The sequence below is a fragment of the Euwallacea similis genome, chromosome 4 (genome assembly GCF_039881205.1).
Source record: "Euwallacea similis isolate ESF13 chromosome 4, ESF131.1, whole genome shotgun sequence".
NCBI classification, from domain to species: Eukaryota; Metazoa; Arthropoda; class Insecta; order Coleoptera; family Curculionidae; genus Euwallacea; species Euwallacea similis.
In genome coordinates this window covers 4,991,358-5,010,753 of record NC_089612.1, presented here as the reverse complement: position 1 = coordinate 5,010,753, position 19,396 = coordinate 4,991,358, and the positions used below count along the sequence as shown (strand labels likewise).

Below are 19,396 nucleotides of genomic sequence, written 5' to 3'. Positions count from 1 at the left end.
AAAATTGTGTTAGATTTTTTGCTTTAAGGCCGCTTTGGGTAGATGATTAAGTGTCAGACATTTTTCGTATCGAGTCCTTTTCAGCCTTGAATATTATCACCCCCCCTCCACGCCCTGGGAAAACCTGGAAAGGCCCGAGGAAAGTTCCTCATGGATTGGACCGTCTTAGCACTGTCCAATCATTGAGAAAAATATGCTTTTTTCTTTTTGATTAGCGCTAGTGTTCAGCCGAATGTTTGTGATTTAAAAGGCTTCTTTTTGTGAGATAAAAAGCTAAAAAAAAGAGATCCAAGTCCCTTAAAAATTTTATTGAATAAGCGGAGCAAATGGCAACTTTAAAGCATCGACTTCTCACCAATTGGTACAAAAAGTTCTGAGGCTCAGATCAACTGAATCGGAGACCAAACCGCAGTAAAAATTAGTTTCCAATAATTGCTGGTAGATGGGCGCGAACACCCGAAGCCCAGAGCTTGCCCACACTTGTATGGCTAAAGTAATAAAAGCGGCGTTACCTAGCAGTCGCGACTGAAAGATTATTAAAACTAAAGCCCTAATCGTAAAGGGGAAATTAGATTTTAAAACAATTAATCTCTCCAAAGAGCGTTAGCTCGACTGAATATTTCAAAGTCAACGATAACTCCAACAAAGTTAAAAGATAAAATCAAAGTTTTTTTTTTATAGCCCACGCCAAACCTTCCAAACTGTATTAGATGTTTAATGAAAAACTACGTTTTTCAATTAAAATATCAAAGTTAATTACCGACAGCTACCGCCTTATTATTTTTCCGCCGTTTTAGCACAATGTATGATTTAGTAGAATAATTAACTTCGTCCGCTGTGAGCACAGTACTTTTCATCAGGGCGTTTAAAAAGCTGCATGAATTTAGTACGAAAGTTTGAAGTTTTACGTAAAGTTTCTCCGGCTTATAAAGAACGTAAACAGCTTGTAAACTTTTCAGGATATAGCCGTGTTTATGAGCCTCTAAAATTTTTATTAATACTCACTTACCGTTTCACCAAAGTGTTCGGGCTCCTTCATACCATCTCTATTTTCGGTGATCTCCCCTGCAACAAAGAAGCTGATTAGCGACCGTAAAAACTAAGCCTCATTGAGTCGGAGTAACCGCTGTAATTTACAACAATACAGTAGAAATCGATTTCATGCACAAAGCACTTTGAATAATTGAGGGCGAACATGTTCGACTAATAATGGGGTGCCGTTGTCAATTCGGTTTTTATCCCTAATAACAGGCAGACAATATCTGCATTTGATGGCACTTTACTCCCGCACGGAAAATGACGAATGACCCTGCGAATCTCGGTAAATGGCTACGATATTTAAAGAGATAATGAGTTAGATTTAAACTCGCAATTACTGCCGGTTGAAACTCATTTATTTCCGCACAATGGAAGTCTATTTCCCATCATTTTCGGGTGACGCAGACGATATTATATGCAAACGAGCCTGTCTGGCTGAGTAATGTGGAAATTGGGATGCTTTATGGCTTTCCATTGTAAATAACCACTTACCAACTAAAACAAGCGGTAATTATTGCTCTGGAGGAAGGTTTAAAAAAACTTTCCGCAAGAATCGGGTTTTGAGTTCATAGGAGTGTTTGCATAACTAAAAGGGAGTTTACTTATATGCTTTAAACCAAAACCTCTCTACGAAAGCTTAATGCGGGCCCTCGCCTAGAAAAGCCAGCCGGCTGCGGCATTAAAGACACTTTAGAACTTTCAATTGAAATTTGGCTCAAATTCATTCAATATTCATACCAACGATGATATGTTGTGCTTCTGGCAACTTCGCAGCATCTTTTTGTCACTTGAGAATTGTTCTGCACACGTTTTCTGCTGGCATTTCGTGTCCATTTCACACTTGGAAAAGTTTCCCTCTAATAAAACTGTCGACACCGCGTTTAGCTCATATCTGGGCGGAGATGCGGATTCCGAAATTAAATTCCGGGTCTCCGGAGGATGGTCGCCGTGGAAATTTGCTTCAGAGAGTGAGGTTCAGTAATTATAAAACTTCTCACCGAGACTCAGTCCTCAAATCTCTGTCTCAAATAGTAGAAAGATGTTAGGACGAGTTTCTCGTTCCATTAACGACGTTCCGGCCGTCCGATTCTCATTTCTTCCTCCGTTTCCGGGCTCCTCACCACTTTCTGGTAAACGCACCATAATTTGCAAAACCCATCCAAAGGCAAGTGAACTCATCTCAAGGTCGTTACCACCACGATGTTCACATTTCTAGTCATGTTCCACGCGATGGGCTTTATCGGCGAAAGTGTTACATAACTCGATTTTATACGGTCATTATCGGTGGTTATTACGCAATACCTCTTGGCTTTTTTCTCTTATTTTATTTGGGAACAACGTTTCACATACAAGCAGGGATGGAACGGCTCACTATTCCCTGTTGAAACTATTCGAGGATAACGTCCATCTTTTCCTAAGGGCTCGGATGAAAAATCCTTGTCAACGTGTTGGTTTCGAGCCGTCCTCGGAACTTACAGTTAACGCCAAACTAAAAGTCTCACACGTCATCTATGACGAAATAACATGGCCACATTGGTTATGTTTATCTCGGAAGCAATGTGTCTCGAACTTATTTAGTTATCATTATCATACGAAGGTAAAATGTGCTAATTACTAAAAATGTAATGAATATAGTCATATGGATAATATGATAATATGGTAATCACCCTGTATATAATAAAACATAAATATAATAAAATGTGGTCGGAAATTTTGATGTTACGTCATTTAGCTAAAATTCGATGATTCCAATGAAATGTAAACACGACCACTGGAAAAATTTTAAACCGACAGGGTTGCCGTCAATTGCAAACCCATGTTTGTTTGTGTGTCGATTATTTTATAAGGTCATCTTATAATACCGGTGATCGTGTCGATTTTTGCTCTTATTTTTCCCTTCCTTTAGAAGCTTTATTTTTTCATTAAATCTTACGATTGACTGTCCTGAATCAAATTATATCCTCAAGGATTTTTTCGGAAGTCTGGCAACAGCGTAAGATAGCGCGACATCGAACTTTGATGACGTGCGAGACTTTTAGTGTGACGTTTACTATGGGAAAAATTATTAGGAAAACGATAATCTCTACAGTTAATTAAAATATATTGAAAGTAAATATGTAAAACGTTTTAAAATTCTAAAATTTCTCCTCAAGTTCCCGAGATATCGGAGTATAAAGTTCGCACTGGCAAAAAGTAAGTACTTCTCTGTTTCGGAAATTTTGAGGTGCGATTTTCGGTTTAATGGAGCGATATCGATTCTGGATTCCTCAATTGAGGCTCTGGAGCTGTGTACAAAAATTTTTATAATCCTCAATTTTCAACACTTTCGAAATCTCGAAAATGGGTGCAAAACTTGATCCCCTACCTCCGAAAATAAAAGAAATGTTTATGTAGCGCATCGAGGCGATTAATTCAGCTTTTCTCCAAGGCAATTGCTCTACAGGTTCCCGTGATATCGAAGTTTAAAATTTAAAGTGGGCATCTCCCTCTTTTTTTTTATTTTCAGAAAAAAACAGGATTTTTTGAAGTGCCGTTTTTCGGTTTAATGCACTGCTACGGAAATGATATCGAACGCGGATATCTCAATTGATTTCTTAGTAGCATTTTAATATCATTATCGTTTCGCGAAGAATTGTGTGAATGTGTTTTTCTAAAATTAGTTTTGACCTAATTTTAAACTCTTATTAGTGTTCCTGTGGTAAGGTTTGAGTTGTTTCTTTTATAGCTGAAATGAAGTCACGTTTAGAAACGTATTTGGGAGTGACAGAGTAATTTAAGTTTTTAGAAACGACAAGAGTTTCGGTCTCGAGAGGTTCTTGTTGAACTCATTTATTACTGTTTTTGCAGCTACATCGTTATTATTATTATTATTCAACGTTCGAAGGTCGCCATTAGGTTTTCTTGCACGAACTTATCAAATTTATTTAAATGAGGATATTTATTGTTCAGCTTTTTAAATAAAATTCAACTAAATCACTTTTAAAATTTTAATTTATAACATTATTTTTAAGGGTGAATTTATTATATCTGTACAATTGTATTCGCCCTCCGACTATTTACATCTCTGCGCTTTCAATCTCAAGCCCTTTAGAATAATGCCATGATCTCGACATACCGAGGTACCGCAAAGTAGAGTTTTTATTTTTAAATGTGCATTAATTTTCCAGTTCAAGCGCAACTTTTCTGTTCAAAATTCAAATACTTTCCCCGATGAAATTATCCGAGACTTTACAGGTGCCTCTAGCTGCCACATGTATTCAAGGGAAATTGCATTTTCCTCCGTTTCGCAAGCGCAATATTTTAATATATTCGCGAATATTTTAATGAGTTCGGTGGTCTGAATATGAAGCCGGGAGTTTTTAAGATTGAATTAAGAAATTAATTTAAAAGAGCAGGGAGGCGGCATGAATGGGCCGGATGCCTGGTTAATTTGGCGAAACTTGCTCTGAATTGAAAGTCTTGTGACTGAGGAAAAAATATCAATTTAATCGGAAAATGCCGAGAAAGATGAGTTTCCAAAAAAGTAAATAATTAAACCAAAAGTAAAGAGCTGCGCTGCCTGAGGTCAGAATTAATTTCTACAGTTCAAAAGCGTAGAGAATGGTATAAAATATTCCCAAACGGCCTCATCTAATTTTACACACGTTTTACATCTAATTTTACACTTAATTTCCTTAATTATTCATAACTTCTCGGACATAATCTTGATTTTATGCCAGTCTCGTGAAGGCTTTCCTCTCCATTTCTAGAATTTCATGTTCATTCATGTTTTTCACAAAACTTTGTCCTCACTATTTTCGTTCCCTACACGCCTCCTCCAGTTACCGCCAAACCAATATCTGCCCCACCAGTCTGATCTTCCAATTCTTAGTGATGTTCTTCAACGAAGTTTTAGCGTCATTTTTGACCTTTGCTACTTATGCGAATTATTAAGTCCTCAGTTGAACATAGAACTAGAGAAAACTACAACGGCTTAAAATTTGAAAAGCTGCCCTAAGAAGGTTTCTGGACGTTTTTAGGAAAATTTCGAGATTTTTGTGCCGCTATTTTTCACTCAAATCAAGTAATACATAATCAATATGAACCCCGGATGCGACATGGCACATGCTCAAATTAGTGGGAGAGAAATGGGGCTTAAGACCCCACGGCCTACACTGGATTTTCTTTGCGGTAGTCAGGCCAAAGGTCTTCTTCGGATTCATAGCTTGCTGGCTACTAATGGTGAAGATCTGCTTTATATTAAAGTTGGCAAGACTGCAAGGAGTGGTTTGTCTGGTTTTCCATACATCGAGGAAAGCGTCAATAAATATGTCAAATAATATTTAAAACAGTCAGTAGTCAAAGGTCACGTAAGTCAGTAAATGACAACATTGTGTTTGACTTTTGTCGGAATGGCTGTCATAAGATCATAGACGAACCTTTTCCAAAAATGGATGTTCATGAGGCAGGGCTATTGATAAGTATGCGTTGTTGCCAATAATTTTTTTAAGGGTTTAAATAAGGACTTTGCATTCAATATGCGGGATTTGGGAGGGAGGCAACGTTGAACGAAGTGCGCTTGGTGGTGGTATGAATTACAAATTCGATGGTTCCTATATTTCGCGTCACATTTACGCGCATCATTTCTGGATCATCTATTACCCAAAACTCAATGCCTCAGGTACCCATCCGTGGAGCCTCTTTTCTAGACGACCATCAACTCCTAGCCATATTTTAAACTCCCAGTAAAAGCCCCACTGTCATTTTACAGCTAAACCAGTGCACACGAGAGCAAAGTGCAATCAATATATCAATTATCGTTAGCCACGTTGATCGGTTCCAGCTTCTGGAAAGTGACTGCAACTGAGCGGTAAAAATAATTAATTCATTAAATTAGGTGAAAATAAAAACGTTTCCCCGTTAGATATTTTATAGCTCGCTCCTCTAGTATATGGTCGGGGCACTTTAATTTAATTTCAATTAGTCGGGATCGCTCAGCCGTCTTCTTCCATTGATCGAATCTTGAAATGGAGATAAAAGCCCGATACTATTCAATGGTGGAACGTCGAGGCCGCCTTCTTCCGCTACTTTTTGATGCGATTCAGGTAAAACGGTATGTGCACAAGAGCCTTCACTGATGGAAGCTGTCAGGTCCTCATGCACTGTTAAAGAAAATTGCAAATTGAACGAAGAGGTGACACAGCTAAATGTTTCTGCGAAAAACTATTGTGGAAAACAACTGTAAGTAGTAATATCGCAGATGTTGCGTGCACCGTTAGACTTGCAGACTTGAAAGTATGGAGTAGTGAGAAAATCGAGTCAAGAAGGTACCTCGTCGTGTAATTCATTAAAATCATTTGAAACGTACAGTAGGTAAAGGTTAGAAAATTGTTTCATGAGAAGTGTATTTTTTCAGAAGTGGTTGGCTGTATAGCAGATGAGAGAGGTCGGATGTAGTAAGAGATATAAAAGGGGGGTAGAAGAGAAATACATGTACGTATATAACAATAAATACAGGGTGTCCCAGATAAGGATGAACAGCATGGGGATCTCGGAAACGGTAATAGATACAAAATGGTTTAAATTGGGAAAAAGTTAGGCAATTTAAAGCAAATTAATAATCTGTTTTTATATCGACGAAATTCCGAATGGTTACGAAGATATCCGGAAAAAAACGAATTTGGCGGTTTTCGTTTTTTGCAAATAACTCTTATACGGTTATAGTTAGAGGAATAAAAGTTTTACATTATTAAAGCACTTTTTTGAGAACTGTTTAGCAGTGTTGCCAGTTTTCTTGTTACATCCTTACTTTCGGAGAAAAATGAGTAAACTTTTGATTTTCATATGGGCGTGATATCAATTATTTATATTTTCAAAATCGTCATAAAATTCCCTTTTCAGCCATGCATTACATTTAATATTTTTCTCAGAAACTCTATGAGTTATAGCCATTAAAGCATTTTTTGATAAGTAGGCCATGATTTTGACTTATAGTAATGGTGCACATTAAATAAATGAATGCTGTGGAAACGTCAACATTATTTAAAAGTATAAATATATTACTGGTATCACCCTAAAATTAAAAAAATAATTGTTTCAAATTATGTATTTAATAACAACAATGCGGCTAAACTTGGATCGAATCAAAATCTCAAATTATAATAAATGTTCAAATAAACCACCATTATTTTCCAGGCATAGGTATGCTTATCAAAAAATGCTTTAATGGCTATAACTCATAGAGTTTCTGAGAAAAATATTAAATGTAATGCATGGCTGAAAAGGGAATTTTATGACGATTTTGAAAATATAAATAATTGATATCACGCCCATATGAAAATCAAAAGTTTACTCATTTTTCTCCGAAAGTAAGGATGTAACAAGAAAACTGGCAACACTGCTAAACAGTTCTCAAAAAAGTGCTTTAATAATGTAAAACTTTTATTCCTCTAACTATAACCGTATAAGAGTTATTTGCAAAAAACGAAAACCGCCAAATTCGTTTTTTTCCGGATATCTTCGTAACCATTCGGAATTTCGTCGATATAAAAACAGATTATTAATTTGCTTTAAATTGCCCAACTTTTTCCCAATTTAAACCATTTTGTATCTATTACCGTTTCCAAGATCCCCATGCTGTTCATCCTTATCTGGGACACCCTGTATATGTATATACAATAATAATTTCTTTTTAATTCGGCGTAAAATGTTTGGTAAACGTACAAAATTTTGTCACTGTACCTCAAACCGTCTCGATAATATTGGGGAAAAACCCTCTTCGGGGGCGACCCTTGGGAGGGCCGTACCGCCTTTAGTGGCCGTTTGCCACCCTACGTTTATAGGAACTTTTCTTAATATTTTTGGTCGCAGAATTGGTCCTTAAATTGTTGCTACTTAATTTCGGGACACCCTGTATATACAACATACAGGGTGAGTCTTTAGGAATGGGGCACAGAATAATGACGGATCTTCGACACAAAATAATGCAATTTAGCTAAACTTATGTTACACCAAAAGCTAATAATAGCCGAGATACAGGGTGTCAAAGTTGAAAAATGGAATCATATCTCCTTTAATATCTCTCGAACACTTCGAGCTAATTTCGCGAAATTTCCTGTCTAGGAGTTTTGCCAGATGAGAAATTCAAATTTATCGGCGATTTCGGTGTATCTTCTAAAAGGCACAGTCGACGATTAGGACCCATTTAAACCGCTTCAACTTTTTTGTGCCACGGTGTATGTCACTTTGGACTCATAAATTTTGTTTCTACCTTTTCTGCTTAAAAAAGTTATACTTTATTGGTATCGCTAGAAGCAACGGTTTCCGAGAAATTAAATTAAATTCCCATTTCTTCTGCTTGTTGACATGTAAAAACATAATTTTTTTATATCGTTAAAAAGACAAAGATAATGTTATAGCAATTTAATACCACAGTTGGTCTTCTGTTAACATCTCTAAAAGCTTCAAGCAAATATTTTAACAATAACTAAAACAATTAGAAATGAAACATATCTTCCTGTGACCACAAACGCTCGACGTGTCCACCATTTACTTGGATGCCTTTTGCAAACCTTTTACAGAAGGGCCCCTTTATTATAAATAGCAATTGTTCGTCCCGAAGTAATGTTGCTGCACTTTGCACTTTGTTTAATAATTCTTCATGTTTATTTCTTGTATTTTGGTAAACTAAAGATAATTTTACTAAAGTAATTGTTAACGTAAGTAATTGTTTTAATTATTGTTAAAATATTTGTTAAAAATTTACGTCAAAAACCCGTCATTGCTCCGTGTCCCATTACTAGACTCACCCTGTATTTCCAGGAAAAAAAAGTGATCGACCATTTGTCCTTTATGCCCTTGAAACAAAAATACTTACCTCTATCTATAGATGATCATTCATTGAATGCGAAGCAAAAAACGTTTACATTTGAAAATGCTTCAATAGCCTTGTTAAAGGGAAAAGGCTGCGGGATTGTCTTATTTGTCTTGTAAGGCAACGAGGGTTCAGAATGGTCCAGTTGTGAAGATTGTTTTTCCATTTTGCCTGAATTTCTAGCTATTTCAGTTATTCTTGTCAAGTGTGTGTTCGTATAGTAATTGGTTGGATGAATTGTGTAGAGGGTTGTCTGGGTGATTTATCTTTGTAATCAGTCTTAGTCCAATCTGTTGTGTTGTGTTGTTGGTATGCATTGTTTCGTTTTTTCGTTGGATTTGCCCTCGGTATGTGTCCGTGGTCTAACTGTAATGAACCCCTTTACTATGCCTATGTGCAACGCCCTTTTTTAATTAATTTTACTAATGGATTTTGGTACTAGTCGCTCTCAAAAGGCCCTGTCTGTTCAAGGACCTTTATGGCGATATTTTCACTGAAGCAGTACCACTGCTGAATCATTGTAAAAAATCCGTCTTGGTGATCGATGAGTAAGGATTTAGCCAATAGTCGCTCTTTAGCTGGTGGTACGCCTATGGATGTTTATCACTCTTAATACAATTATCGTTGTTGATTCTGTGATTTCTTACACACCCATGATCCTTACAATCGCGTTTGTCGCGATCCTCCTCATTTTTGTAATTAGTGCATCGCAACCAATGGAATAACCTATTGTTCGAGTGTTCTGGAGTTTTGCTTTAATTCGAAATATCTACGATACAAGTGGAAACATTACATAACAATGGTCTGCAGAGAGACTTGTACGTTTTTGTTACAATTTCTGTACTAATGCCGCTACAACTTGGCTATTGAAAATGTTTTGTCCGTTCAGTAATTTCTATTCTCACATTTCGATGGTGTTTTATCGATTTCAGTTTTTTATCGATTGTTACATCCAAGTATTTTATGTTGTTTTTTGGTTTAGAGGTGTGACCATCTGGTGTTAATGTTGGGGATTCCGCTTTCATTCGATGCTATTTGCTATTATTGCTGCCATTTTACAAAAAAAAATCGCATCTCTAACCGTTTTCGAGACATTTTCAATAAAGTTTTTGGGTGCACAGCTTGCATTACGAGATAAGCAATAAAAACAATAAAACGTTACACGGATGCCACTTCTAATGGTTTTACTGACGTTTGCAAAACTGATTAGTAGTAGATTATACTAACTAAAAATAGATTATACTAACTAAAAGTAGTCGTAAGTATCCTAAGAAATAGCTTGTTTCATTAGTATGACAAGTAAATTGTTTTATATCTATATATCACATGAACTTCCGGCAAAACTGAACGAAGAACGGTATTTGAGCTTCTTGAGAAACAATTTACCTAGTTCTGGAGGACGTTCTTCGAGCTTGAAGACGATGTTTTTGCTTTGTATAAGATGGCGCTCCTGTTTATTAGTCTATACACGTATTTGTTTGCGATTAGTCGAGGTAGTTATCAACTAGGGCCACCGCGAAGCCCCGACCTAAACCCACTAGATTTCGTTTTTTGGGTGTTTCTAAAGTCATTGTATATAAAGCTGTATTTAACAGTAAAGAGGCGTAATGGGGTAATATTCAAGAAGGCATAAATGCAATCAGAAGCAATAACTAAACTGAAGCTGAATATATAGCTCCAGCACCTAATACTCATTTATATTATTCTCTTTGAAATACCTATATATCATGGCAGTATACATTATAACCGAAGGCTGAAAGCGGCGATTCTTGAGGGAGCCCTTGCTAAAAGAGAAAAAGAGAGAGAAAGAGTGTCGTCAAATCTTAATTCTTGTTGTCTGTTTTCCACTAAGTTTTTGATGATATAAGATGGGTATTTCAGCGTTTGCAGTTCGGGTAATTTATAAAGTCGACCACTGTGCCAGACACTGTTAAATGCCATATTAATGTCCACAAATACTGCCGTTTAGAAATGTTGTTTGCATGTTGTTCGTCAAAACAAATAGTGGGTGAATAGTCGAGTGTTTCAATTTAAAACCAAATCCTGAAGTCTGTTTTTAATTTCGTGTTAAAAACCCGTACTTTGCACCAGGAGTGAGTAATGCAATAAGTTGGTAGATTTTGTACGAGTATTGTCCAGTCCATTTTTGTGCTGTATATTATTATTCCCTTTTTCCATGTCTGCGCTCGTGAATTTTTGAAGTTAAGCTCTAAAGAATGTTACTTTTTATTTCGTCCTTTCCCGGTGCCGTGTTCTCGATTGAGCCAATGCTTCACGGTACACTTCTTCTATGGAACTAAAAGAGACTTTTTCAAACATCTTTGGAATGTAAAATAATAAGCGAAAATGTGAAGAATCTCCCCCGCTGAAATTTTTATTCGATCCGGCGATCAACCAACTACAGTAACAATTCAAATAACTTTTGTCATTACGCAAAGCAACTTTCAAATCCGCAGAGGTGACATCCTATAACGTTTTGTTGTCTCTCGAAATGAAAGCGTTCCCCACGAAACCGAGTTCTTGTGTTACTTTAAGTTGTCTTAGTAGGAAAAACCTCATAATTTCGAGCGTAATGGCAGAAGCGTAGAATTTGTTGGTTTGAAATTCAGGTTTCGAGGCCACAACACGAGGCGAATGGGCTGTTTACATATTATACAACACGAAGACCGACTTTTAAACACACCAGATTCGGATTTTAATTTCTCGTATAGTCACTTTAATAAACCTGCCCGAGAACAGGATGTTAGATTTGCCAAACGAAGCTATCGCATTTTTATTGGGAATTTTTCAAACTCGGACTCCTCGAGGCTCATAAAATAAATTGCTTTAATACTCACTGCAACTATCTTCCGTGTTTCTCTTTAACTTTAATTCCACTTTACGCGACATCCTGTTAAACACAACTTAAAAATGGCGCAAAATCTGTTCCGCACAAGTGCCTCTCCTAAGCTACTTCCAATTAAAGCAGACTTATTTCTTAATTAAACCTTTTAATAACAATTACTTTTTAAATGACAATAAAATGCTAGGTGAAAGACGCATTGCTGAAAAGCATCGCCATTGTCTGATATTAATCCGTCTGTCATTGTCTGGCGCACGGAGCAGGCGTGAGAGAAAAGGAGACATTTAAGTGCGGCAAAGGGGAGGCTCCGTATACGTAATTTTAATTGGCTCTAAGAATTCAAACTGACCAATCGCGAAACATGGCATTTTTTACATTGCTCCGAACCCCGCATTGCCTAGCGCCACTTCGGATCAAAACGCTGATGGTTTTAACGATTCCCCATTAAGTTTGATTAATTTATACCTACTTAACTACTGGAATAGGCAAGACCGCATTCTTCCCATCGGTTTGAGCGAAATGATAGATGCATAGCAACGAACGTCGCTATATTTCACTAGTAATTTGTGTTATCAAGTTTTTACCGTAAATTTCCGCCAACGTTACAGTGAAGAACAGTCAATTAATTTTGATTATGGCCGCATTAAATTCAAGTATAATAAATGGATGCTTTACGGGCATTACAGAATTTTAATTAGATGCTGCGTAATAAGGGTCCGATTCAAACGTTATCAAGATGTTTCCGATAACGCATCTTTTCGTTACTTCTTTTTAAATCCTCATGAATGCAAGCAACGTCGCAAATTTTTATGGAATTGTGGTGCACCAGAAGAACGCCGATGCATTTTATTTTCGAATGTTTCCGCAGCAATATTCCGAGTGACTTACCTTATTGAAATTCCCGACACAGAGGCCACAAAGCCACTCCAGAATGGCAATATAGACGGTTTTATCGTATGTGTTATCGCTCGGGTAGTAGTAAGTACTAATAACATATCGTGGCTTTAAAAACGTTTTCAAAGGGCTATAAGTGTCGAGTTTTATTATCGATAATCTTTTGTCTGGTATGCGAGATTTGTTGCTTTACAACCGAATTTACTTACTTTGTGGCAAATAATTTGCAAATTGCGAATTTCTCCGGGGAAATCTTGCCGCGCAATCTACTGATGGCGCAAAACTAATACAGTTGGCATGGATACGAGTGCTTTCCTTTCACCTACCGCTTAATTCTTGCCTTCTTTTCACCAACCACCTACATGTTTATATCCGGCAGGTAAACCGGCACAATCGGTTGGGAACTGAGGAATTTCAGTTAATAACCAGAGTTCATTATGGAAGCAGACAGGAAGTACATTAAGTCCGAGCTCGTATCGCACTTAGGTATAAACACCATTGGTCAGGATATCCGGTTTTGCTCATTTTTGCTGCAGGCCGATTGTGAATTGATGGAGTCGTTCTGCTAATGAGAATATTATGCTGTGGTCCTGGAACGTCAACAGGTTCACGTCGAAGATCGAATGTGGCTATATCTGCACAACACGTCGGGACCTTCTACATAGGGTGTCTTAGAAACGATGTCGCCAACGGGTATCGGGTGCCAGAGGGCAGAAAATTGGGGCGATTTGCCTTATAAGAACGTTGCTCGTTTTCATTCTGCAGGGCATCAAAGCATTTTTTTTATTTCGTAAATTGGAAATAAATCTCAGTCTTCGATCGTGGCGGTCAGTCCCATCTGCTCACCAGTCCTAATGTCATTTGCCCGGAAGCAGTTAACATCCTTCAGTCCGTGTCTTGACCTCGTGCATATGCAGCAAAGGCTTGAGATCCAGGAATGCTGCACCCTCCGTGAGGCGCCCCAAAGTGGCGTTAATTCTTCCCTCGCCAATTCGTCAGAATGACCATGAGCCATGGAGGCCTGAATGCACAGGTGTTGGTTGATTTTCTCCCTGCGCTGGACGTTGCCGAAGACGATGAGGATCATTCCAGGGCCGCATGTGGCGCTGGTGCGCACTGACTCTAAAAACCTTCCATTCGAGACTCAAAGGAATTTCAGCGAACTTTAAGAGTCAAGTAATACGCAAATCACAATGGCCTTTGCAGGAAGTTGAGTGGCGTCAACAGTGTGACTAACAACAACAAACAATAAATCTCACATTCCATTCAAATTCTCGAATTGATAAACATAAGCAAGACAATAGGGACGAAGATATTAAGGCATTTAATCTTGCCGGTGTACAGGATGATATCGACAATGATGATTTTCAGTTTTCTCGCAGTCTGAGTAAAAAACACTACAGGAAACAATATTCAATCAAAGCTTGAAAAGTTTCAAAAGCGGTACCAGCTGTGTACGAGGCAGATCCACAGATCTTCTGCGCTGTTAATAATTATATTTATAGTAATGTTGACCATGGTAACAGAATGGCTGGATTGTATTTTGACCTTTCTAAGGCGTTTGACACAATTACTTTTGCGCATTTATTACGAATATCATGGTATCGATGGAGCAATTCCCATTTTCTTTCCACGGATGAGTGCAAGTTTACCGATTCAGGCATGGTCAATCGTCACCGAAAATCCACGCAAACACCAAGGACGTCGACCACAAGCACGTTTCGGGCTAAATGTATAGGTTGATTTATTTGGCGATACGATCGTTAGCCCATACATTTACGAAGACAATTTGGCCGCAGATAAGTATTTGCACTTAAAGGCCCTACTCTACGGATTACATCGATAACAACATTTGTCTCAGCCGCTTGAATAATCTTTGGTTCCAATAAGATGGTACTTCGCAACATAACGCTAGGAGAGTGGCTGATTGTTTGTCTAAAATATGTCTCCATTGTTTGAAACAATTCTAATGGGAAATATCACGTTGGCCGGCAAGTTTACCAGATCTTTTCCCACTTGATTATTATTATTTATACTGCGGATTAATGAGCTGCATCTTTAAGGGCCAGAATAAGAAGAGGGGACGTTTTAAAATCATTACAGAGCCGTGCTTCTAAGTGGAGATGAGCCCTTCCGGCACCTCTTCTTTCAGATTTTGTAAGAAACTTAAATACAATAAAGTCGGTGCACCTCAGTGGATTTTCGGATTTCTCCAAGTTCGCTTTCAATATTTAGATTTAATTAATACAATCTCATCTTAAATTCAAATTTTTAGTTTCTAAATTTAATTTCATAGTCGAACAAAATATGTAAATAATAAATATGTAAAAGAAATTACCATTAAGAAAAACTAATCAATGCCGCTATATTAACGGCAACAACTAACCTCTACGTTCCACTTTATTATGCAAAACTTGATATTTAGTTTATGGCATAACACAAAGCTGTAAAAACTGTTAATTAAGTATGTAGTAAAGCTAGTCCACATTACAGCTTTTACTTTTACGAGCGCATTTTTTATATTTATAGCACGTGGCGTGACCTAAAAGGCTTAAGTTAGTTAGTAAAATAAGAGTTACATTGAGTTGATCAACAATAAACAAAAGCTTTTAGGCCATGCGTTTTCGCCATTAAGCTTTGTCATCAGACAAGGGCAAGTCTAAATTACCTTTTATCTATTCGAAAACCTTTGCTCGTTGATTAAAACTGTCCCGACTTAAGCCGCCAAGTTTAAATTAGTTTCGTAATTTCTTGAACTTTGCTAAATAAAGTAATACTGCTCTGCGCCGAGAATCGAGAACTTGTCAAGGTATTTGGGTCGGGCGGTTACTTGTTTAATGCGATATACATATACAGCGTCATCCTACGAAAACTTGACCCCTCCCCAGAATCTTGACAACTAAGTACTTTTCGGAAAATCGCCAAAATACGCCAGAGCAGTTTTTGAGGGCGAGGAATTTTTATATAAAATTCAACCCCCAAACTTCACCCTTACGCGCATCAAAGCAACGAGGGTGTGACGCCTCAGATTCAAGATCTTTCAAAACTACGTTCAATGGTGTAATGCGATTCAAAATCTATACGCCCATAAGGGTGAAGTTTTGGGGTTGAATTTTATACAGGGTGCCCGTTTCTGCAGCTTAACCATGAGGATCTCGGTTATTATAAGAGATGTTCGAATAATCCAAAATTTTCATTTAAACACATACTTTATATGTTTTTTTTTTTTAAATTAATAACAGTTTTGTGGTGATTGTTGCCTTTTTGGATACCGTTGGAGATATTTTTCTGCTGTAATTTTCACATTTCGGTGCGATGAATAATAAAGTTATAGCATATCACGTTTCTCTTCATTAGAATAAGACATTTTTGCGTAATTTAGACGAAGCACTCTAATAAGGTACTGACATCTAGTTTTAACTTTGACAGTTCGTGTCAAAACCATGTTTCCGCCATATTGATTCCATAGCACACTATGCAAATTCATTTTTTTTTTCATTTTCCTCTTTACCTTTAGTCTGAATCATATCGTATCGCACATCGTTTAAATCAGAAAAAAGAGCTTCATCCAAAAATGTAAAAATCCAATATGGCGGTCATAAGGAATAACAAAGTTGGGTGTCGTAACTTTTAAGCAAAGAGTGCCTTGAAAACTCTGGTAACATTTTCAAATTTCTCTTGAAAAAGTGTTCCAATAATGTATTAGTTAAAAATGTCCAATTCTATCCGTTTTCGTTAAAAAAAATAAAAACAAAAAATCAAAATTTGAATTTTTTCCAAAAATCTCGGCAACGTTTGAAAAATGCTAAAGTTTTGCAGCGGTACATTTGCACCCTCTCTAAGACGCAACTTTATCTTAATTTAACCGACCTCGTATCTCTTGCAAAAACGGGCATCTTGTATAAAAATCCGTTCACTGTTACGAAGTATTTTGGGAATGTTCCCAAAAGGCCTTATTTTTCAAGATCGTCGAGGGGGGCCAAGTTTTCGTTGGAAGACCCTGTATATCTAGTTTAAAAGTAAATTTCGATATTGATATTAAAATACTGAAATTTGCAGCAAATTGCGCTCCACAGCCGGACAGCTTCAGCAATAATTAATTCGGTGACATATTTTATTCAACAAGTTGTCAAAAACCGCATTGGGACGAAATTAATTTATATTCTCTATTATTCGCTCAAACGAGTTCCAATAATTGCTGGGCCTGAAACTGAATTATTCTAATTATGGACTATTTGATTTAGACAGTTTGCCAGGCGAAATAGGATTGTCAGCATTAAATTTGCTTTAGTTTCACTGGGCATTATAATATTCGCTCTGCAATAATGTGTGGATTTAACTAGATTCAAGCTTTTCCCATTGGTTTGCACTTAATCCATCAAAAACTGAACGACAATGTCGGGAATTGGGGCGCAAATTTCGCCTCATTAAACCATATAATTGGAAGATCCGGCTCTAGACAAGTCACAAACGCATCAAATTACCAACCGAAAAGGTCTTATTATCTACAGTTTCAATACTTACGAAGCGTTTATGGGGGATTCGAAGGAGGAAAGACACGCGACGCAGGCCTGAAAGAGATATTAACACGCAAAGTTTAATTGTTTGTAAATTTACCAGCCAAATGGAGAAGAAATATTTATCTTAAAAAGTTGATGATTGCTTTAGGACTGGGTTCTCATGGGAACTTTACTCGGGCTGGATTTACTTATTGTGGTATCAAACATTCTTTAATTAACGAAGAGTATTTTTCTATCATCAGACTTTAACAGCAATCAGACAAGCTTGAAAACTCGGGTTACGGTATTTACGGCAAAAACTTCCCATAACCGATCAGTTTGTCACGATTTGTTAGTGAACTAGGCACATTATTAATATTTAAATACTGTTTTTTGGCAATAGTGGTGCAACAATCGATTATTCTTTGTGCCATTATCAGCGTCACTCAAGACAAGAAATAGAATTTAAGATAAGCTTCGTACTTCGGCAACGTCGCTCTCTGCTAGTCAGGTTTTTGCAACAAAAGACTATTGCAGTGTTGCCATTTGCTTGATACGTCAACTGAAAGAACCTTATGGATGCATCTATTAGTAGTACTTAGTATAACAGGGGGCGAGAGCGAAGCCCTGCGATCGGGCTCTTGAGAACCCTATTGGCTCCTCAGTACATTCCTTTTCTTTCCACCTTACCACCTTTTCCCTCTAAAAAGTGGCCCGTTCTTAAACGGTACCTGAACTGAAATTTAGAACACAGCTCCGCAAAACAATCGACTTCTACGTATACAGGTAATGGGAAAATATTGCCTCTTACGTTCCAAGACCAACTTCATTATGGTGAATTCAATGCTGTTTTATTATGATACGTATGAATTTCATATTTTATTATTTAATTTATGTAATTATTTAAACAAGCGCTAGAATGTACAACCAAAATTGAACCGATACTTGCGTTGTTATTTTTATGACTTTTTCGCTCGAGAATCGGGACATTTTGCCCGTGGTGGATAACGTCACTATCTTTTAGCTTTTTGACTGAACCGCAAAAGACTCTTTAAAGCTCGTCACGAGAATTTAGAGGACGGATTCATCTGAAGACACTTGAGTGCACTTTTTGAGGATTGTGGCGACCCGATCCGACCCGAGTCCATCCATTTGAAATGATTTATCGACGCTGCAAGTCTTTAACCGTATTTTTCGCACAAATCAGCGGATCCCATTCCGAAATTGATGAAGACGTGTCGGCCGGCCTCGCCCAAAACAAATGACCGGTTCTCGTCTCAGGCAGTCCAAATACCAATTTACCAAAAACTCGTCCAAGATGGACACCGCACCGGAGGGAATCATCGGCTAAGCCCGCCAAGGAAACGTCATTAATTAGCGCTTAAGCCAACAACCTCCAAGAAACGGCGTTGTTTTGGGTTTGCGAACAATTTACGTAATAATAGCGAACCAACAATGATTTTGAAGGGCCCTTGCACTCTTTGTTTAAAGGGAAAGGAATTTGTTCTTGCGTGCGTTAAGGCCACAACATTCTTGTTAGGTCCAGTTCCGAAGCCACAACCATATTTGTCAAGGGCATAGCGCGACTTGGGTACGCGTTCCCATCCCATGTTGTCATTAATTTGCTTTAGAACCCGCCATGGACGATGTTCCCATGCACGTGCTAGGAATACTTAACGTAATAACTAAGATCTTTAAACTGCTGTTTTATGCGCGCAGAAGTGGATAAGTCGGAAGCTTGCGAAACTCATGGAAGTTTTAGGAGGGTTAAAGCGGTTACTATCGCCTTTCGTCACCCCCCAATAATTAATTACGACATTAACAGGTATTTAGAAGAGAAACCTCTACTATAGATTTGCGGTCTGAAATTCGCCCTTGGGCAATCCTATGTTGCCATTAATTTGGTTTAGAACCCGCTATGAGCGATGTTCCCGGGCACGTACTGGGAATACTGAACACAATAATTAAGATCTTTAGATTGCTAGTTCAACTGATGATTAGGCTGGTTACTATCGCCTTTAAGCACCCCCAATAATTATGATATTAGCAGTCAATTAGAAGAGACACTTCTGCTCTACGTTTTCGGTCTGAAATTCACCCTTGGCCATATCGTGTAAATAATCGTTCTAAAAGCGTTTTCTCTGTTGCCCGGAAAACAATAATTTCAGTAACGGTACCACTAATCAAAACGGAGAATACAATAGCTTTTCTAGGCAATAGGGGGAACTGATTTGAATTCGCAAAGCATCTCCATTGTACGCCTTTTTATAC

At 37.6% G+C, this 19,396-nt stretch overlaps 1 protein-coding gene across 2 annotated transcripts in view; it reads right to left on the bottom strand.

Moving 5' to 3' along the window:
- Positions 1 to 19,396, bottom strand: part of ASPP (Ankyrin-repeat, SH3-domain, and Proline-rich-region containing Protein) — a 74,897-nt gene that overhangs the window by 39,638 nt on the left and 15,863 nt on the right. For both annotated transcript variants that reach the window (XM_066388860.1, XM_066388861.1), the window contains one exon: positions 1,010 to 1,065. In XM_066388860.1, coding sequence (XP_066244957.1) covers positions 1,010 to 1,065 — 56 coding nt within the window. The remainder of the gene's footprint in view (positions 1 to 1,009; positions 1,066 to 19,396) is intronic.